General features: G+C 45.5%; 1 protein-coding gene across 1 annotated transcript in view; it reads right to left on the reverse strand.

The window, feature by feature from the left end:
* Positions 1-5,424, reverse strand: part of OTULINL (OTU deubiquitinase with linear linkage specificity like) — a 340,162-nt gene extending 334,738 nt beyond the window's left edge. The window contains exon 1 of the mRNA XM_078687595.1: positions 5,206-5,424. Within this exon, the coding sequence (XP_078543721.1) occupies positions 5,206-5,215 (10 nt within the window). The 5' untranslated portion in view covers positions 5,216-5,424. The remainder of the gene's footprint in view (positions 1-5,205) is intronic.
* Between the last annotated feature and the right edge of the window lie 576 nt (positions 5,425-6,000).

A 6,000-nucleotide genomic window follows, 5' to 3' on the forward strand; every position in this document is an offset into this window, starting at 1 on the left:
CAAACAGCCTTTCATACTTCTGAGGTCGATAAAATGAGTACTATTGAGTTGGATAACCACAAACATCTGTTACTCAGCACCAAGATGCCCCACTGGGTAAATGTGTGCTTTACAAATACTTATGTCAGTGATTGTATTACCAATAGAGGTTTCAGTCCATAAAATAGTTCATTTCTCACTGATCAGTTTAAATTTTATTAATTTTTCAGTTAAGGTGTGTACTATTTTATATGTAGTTACCTGACAGTGAGAGATCAACAAGATTTGTACCTTGATGTTTCCCAAACTGTTTGCAAATTTTTTTAAATGTTTAGGAACATATTCAAAATGTGCGCTGTCTCTCCAAAAAAGTTTGCGTGAATCTGGATGGGATGATTCCCTTGACATCGTGCTCAAGGGCATTAATTTATTATTGAACAAGGACATAATGTGCCACCTGAATCTAGCATACCTAGAGCCAATCACATAAAGACCATAGCGAATAAATAGTGCTATGTAGAAAATTGTATATAAATGCACTGATAAAGTAGTGGGGTATGACCTCTCCTTGAATGGGTCTGTAATACTGACCTTTTGTCCTGAATTTTGACCCTTTGTCCTGAATTTTGTACAGTCCTGTCAAGATGTTGGCTCCATGTCAGGTGGTCACCCTAGTTATGACACCCTTCAGTCAGCGGCGTAGCTTGGTTAGTAAGACTTTAGGGTGTGAACTTCAGATGTTTCAACTTTCAGGTTGGCACATAATGTTTGAATATATTACCAACCCAACTGAAAGCACCTGTACCCAGCTACTTATCAGAAAATACATGTATTAGGGGGTGTAACACCACAACCACCTTCCCAGAAGCCCTGAAGCTACGTTCTTATGCTCAGTGTTTTTGACAGCAAAGTTAGGGACATGAATACAGGGTGAAATAGGGACCCTTTTAAAGTTTTTAATTGCTGCTTAGTCTGACACCCTGCTGGATCTGACTCCCTAAATGAATGGTTTAAGGTAAACTGCAGTAGCAGATTTATGAATGTGCCCCATGTTAAGTTGAGAAAGCAAAAGACACACAGATGAAGGACGAAAGGTAGAGCAAATCAATCATTCACTCCCAGTTAAGAGATCTGGGTTAAATCCATTGTTCTTTTGTTCACCATGCCAACCCAGTTTAGACCCAGCCATATGCAAATCAGTCTTGACCCTGTACCTCATGGGAACAGTCGAGCCCAAACTGCCAAAGCCAGGTCCTCCCTATAACGGAAACAAGCATCCTGGGACCGGTTTCAGGGTAACACCCCTCATCAGCCAGACTAGCTTGAATATTGCGGCACACTGAGACCAGGACCCACGTCTGGGCATACCCAGTGCATTTAGGGCGAGAAAGCAAAAGACACACAGATGATGGCCGGAATGCAGAGCAAATCAAACACTGTGCAGCATTCTGTCCATCAATTGTTCTTTTTGCATTTGTCACCCAGAGTGGGTCCCGCGCTCTCCATGCCACTGGAGTCAAGCTAGCCTGGCTGATGAGGGGTGATGCCCCGAAACCGGTCCCCGGATGTTTGTTTCCGATCCAGGGAGGACCTGGCCTGGCAGTTCGGACTGCACTGTTCCCATGGGTAACAGGGTCAAGACTGATTTGCACATTACTGGGTCTGAACTGGAAACAGGCCCGGCTCCAGGAATTTTTATTTGGGTGGGCCAAGGGTGCATTTGGGTGGGCCACTGCGGGCTCGATTTGTTGCATATATGTCTGGGCAGGCCTGCTGCAGGGCCCTCCTTTATCTCTTCTTAGTCTTACAAGGCCCAGTAAAACGCACTCTTTTCCAAGTCTCTTACTAAATATTATCACTCAAAAAGTGTTTTTTCCATGTAATGTTCCTTTGATGGGACGAAGAGGTTTCTGAGGTGGGAGTATCAGGCAAATGATACTTCTCGGGCCCCCTCTGTGAGAGCCTTCAGGGAGAATCCCTCTTCATTACCACCTCCACCTGACCCCGGACTCTGCAACTTACTCCCTTACAGGATTGATTATCCACTACTGCTCTCCAGTGCACCTTATCTCACAGCTGACCTTGGGCCCCAGCCCCATATCAGGCACCATCGGGCTCCACTTTCATTTTTCTCTGTAAAAACATTAGTAAAATCACCTTCAAACTTAAAACATTGAATATAGCAGTAAATATAATTAGCAAGCACTTTTAAAGTATGTTCCACAGTAGCCCTTATGACCCGACTGCTAATTAAATAAACAAAAACAGAAAGGCCATGACAGGGCCGGCTTCAGCGCTGATGCGAAAGTCTTTTTTGGCACCACACCAATAACCCCTTTCTCCGTAAATACCTTTACTTCTACCCTCCACCCCTTGACCTCATCCTCTGATTCCCTCACAGCCACCCTCCACCAGTGCCCCTCATCCCTCCATGCCCCCCCTATTGATCTCCTTATTGGATTCCCTCACTACCACCCTCCAACAGTGCCCCTCATCGCTCTTTAGCCCCTCCCCCTATTGACCTCCTCCTCGGACTCCCTCACTGCCACCCTCCACCAGTGCCCCTCATCTCTCTGTGGCCCTTCCCACCATGACCTCTTCCTCAGACTCCCTCACTACCACCTCTACCAGTGCCCTTTATCTCTCCCTAGCACCCCCTTCACCCATGACCACTTCCTCAGATTCCCTCACTGCCACCCTTCAACAGTGCCCCTCATCGCTCCATAGCCGCACACACTACCTCCTCCTTGGATTCCCCATTGCCACCCTCCACCAGTGCCCCTCCTCTTTATGTATCCCTTTTCTCATATGCATTTAATTTGTTGTATAGCACTACTCATATCAGTGTAGTGTGTGTCAGTACTTTACACGACACACACATTATACAGAGACAATGAATCATACAAGTATGTAAATCAGTCTACAGGGAATGTCACATAAACCAATGAGGATTACAAGGTGTATGAATCACGTCATCCATACTGGTAGGCAGTATATTTTAAGAGGGTTTGGTCTGTGGAAACATAACCTTAGGATTTAAAGAGTATTCCATGGGGGTCAGCTTTACTGACAAAAATGTATATCTGCCCAAAAATACTTATTTTAGCAACATTAGAATAATGAAAGACAGAGTAAGTTCTAACTATATCACAAAACAATAAAAAGCAAAGTTCTAACTATACCATTCATGTTTGTATGCAGCTCTTTGGTGACAGTTCATTGGTTACTGTCCTATGTTAGGATTGTAACTTCTGAACTGCAAGTAACACAAGGATCTCAGTGACAAAGTCAGTAACCCACTGAGCTATCCACAAAAAACACAGTTCATCTGCATTTAAAATCTACTAACAGACAAATGATTACACTCCAGCAGGATTATTAATCGCCAGCTTTATTTGGGCATTTTGTATTTTCTTGTTGTTGTCCTGCATCAGCCATGATAATGATAAAAACTGTTCAAATGAAGCACACAATAAGTTTGTTCCCTGCTGGGCCTGTGCAGATTTTAAAAAAGAAAAACAAATAGTAACGCATCCTCTTACCTACTACTCCATTTAGTCAAACTTTGTGTCACAGCCCGATGTGATAAGCAGCTGCAGGGGTCAGGAAAGGTGAATAGAAATAAACAAACTTCTTTTCTCCTGCACTGCACCGAAAAATAAATATCCACACAGAACAAGAGGCAAAGGTGACCGTTGTCGCCCTTCGCCAGTGGGGATGAAGGGGTGAAAAAAATAAACAAACCCTCGTTAACATGTGAATGGTCTTTTAAAGACCTGTGAAGTGCTCGGGTGCGGCTGTGATAATCTTTAAAACTGTCTGTGTGTCTGTGTGTATTCGCCCGGGAACTGTCTCAGCCCGGGCGCACACACACACAGCCAACCCTTTGAGCCCAATGCCTTTGCGCGCCTGCCTTGAAGCCCTCACTGCGAGGGCCAAGGCTCCTGTTTGGGTGGGCAAGGCTCAAGTTTGGGTGGGCCTGGCCCACCCGGCCCACCCGCTAGAACCGGGCCTGACTGGAAAGGTATGGGGAGCAAACAAACTATGGATTTAGGCCCAGATCTCTGTACTGGGTTGATTGTTTGACATTGTGCAGCATTCTGTCCATCAATTGTTCTTTTACCATGTTAAGGTGCCAACAAGTATTTAACTTTGCATTCTGGTACTTGCCAGAGCTCTCAAGTTTCCTAGGTCTATGTGGGACTAATTCATCCAAACAGGTATTTTGCTAAGCATTTTGGGACCTGTAGTCCTGTTTCTCCTAGTATAAAAATCAGAACTACAAGATCCAGCATGCAAAGCAAAAACGTTGCCCTATGACCTACCAACTCACAGCTCTGCCAAGTTTCCCAGGTCAATGCATGATGTGCTGCTCCAGTCGATGTTTTTTCTTTGAATCCAAGGACTTGTAGTCTCATTTATTTCACAATAAAAAGAGCTAAAAGTCCCAGAATGTAAAGGTAAAAAGGTGAACTCGAGCAGCACATCGCTCATGGACCTGGCAAAGGTGACAGCTATACGCTCAAAGACATGGGAAACGGGACTGCTTTGTACTGTCCTGCAGTGTTCTTATAGGATAACCGTGAAAAGTGAAATTTACAAGACCCAGCATGTTTTGTGCTGCTGGCTGAAAGGCACCTTCGTGACATGGGGCCAACTTCCAACTGTCCTATTAAACAAAGGCACAAATGAAGGACTGTGTGACTTACATCTGACAGCACAACCAGCAATGTACAAGTAGCCAAGGATGCTGCTGCAGAAAGGCATCGCTCGAGTCACTGAGGTGGCAGCTTGGAAACTCTGCCCCCTCCGCCCTCTTGTACGTGTTAACACTTCCGTGAAGCAGCCCTGCAAAGAGCCGTGGGTGCTCCAAGCACGCTTGAAAAGTAAGGTGTGCATTTACTAGAAGGACCCTTCTGTGACGTCGTAGTCTTCATTTTTACGTCACAGCCGCCTTTCACTAAAAGGCACGGAACAGCCACCCCCTCAAGGAAGGAGGATGAAGTGTTCCGTACAGCCCGTGCCCTCGGTATGTGGGCGTCGCTCAGGAAACCGCACCCTCTACAACACTGCGGCTAAACCCTCCCAATGTTTAAAATTGTTTTTCCACGTAGGCTACTCTTGTTGGACGTTTTTAAAGTAGGGATGCTGCATATTTATAAGACTTTGAGCAGTCGCAACAAGCCAGCAGTGTACCTGTGGCGACTTTGCTACTTCAGAGCTTACCTCCTGCCATGCTGTAGTGGGGCTAAGAGCTGTCAGCCGTAGGCACTGCTGCTGTGGAGCTGAGGCCGCTCTGCTTCCTTCCCCGTCACTGCTTCTGTTGTGGTTCTTGAAGTGCCCTGACAGCAGCACCTGCACAGCACCCGCCCCCTGTCAAAACCCTCAAGCCACTTTTACGGGCTGAGTTCACCAGCCTTGCAGACGCTTTCTTGCACGTCTGTCACCAGGATGGACTGGCTTCCGGGCCAATCACAGCTAAGAACCGCGAGCCTGCTCGATTTTTTTTATTTTAAATGTTGTTCATGGCGTTCATCATATACAGCAGCGTCTCGCCTTGTTTTCGTATGTTCACCAATAGCAGTTTAGAAGAGGCGGGCCTATTCCGAGGGAGGCTCTTTATCCCCACCCTCCCCTCAGGCAGTGAGTCCTCTCTAAGGAGGAAGCAATTACCCTACCAGGAAACAGAACGTTCGCGGCGCCCTTTCAAATAATTTTGGGAGAGGAAAGCATTAAACCTCCTTTTTTTGTTCCTTTAATTATAGCCTAGACTAAAAACCCCATGCCTCCCTAAACACTTCTAAGGGATGTGCACATACATAGTTAATAAATTAAGTTTAATTAGGCAAAACAGATAAACACCTGCCACATAATTATTTCATTGTTAAACGTTCACATTTCTGTGAACTATCAGCGCAGTACCTAAGAATGAAGAAAGTAAAAAATGTTGGTCTGGCAAGAATGTTTCATTAGCCATCCCAACGCTCTACTTACCCAATTCTATACCTCCTATATTTCATC

Source organism: Lissotriton helveticus, chromosome 4_1 (assembly GCF_964261635.1).
Source record: "Lissotriton helveticus chromosome 4_1, aLisHel1.1, whole genome shotgun sequence".
Lineage (NCBI taxonomy): Eukaryota > Metazoa > Chordata > Amphibia > Caudata > Salamandridae > Lissotriton > Lissotriton helveticus.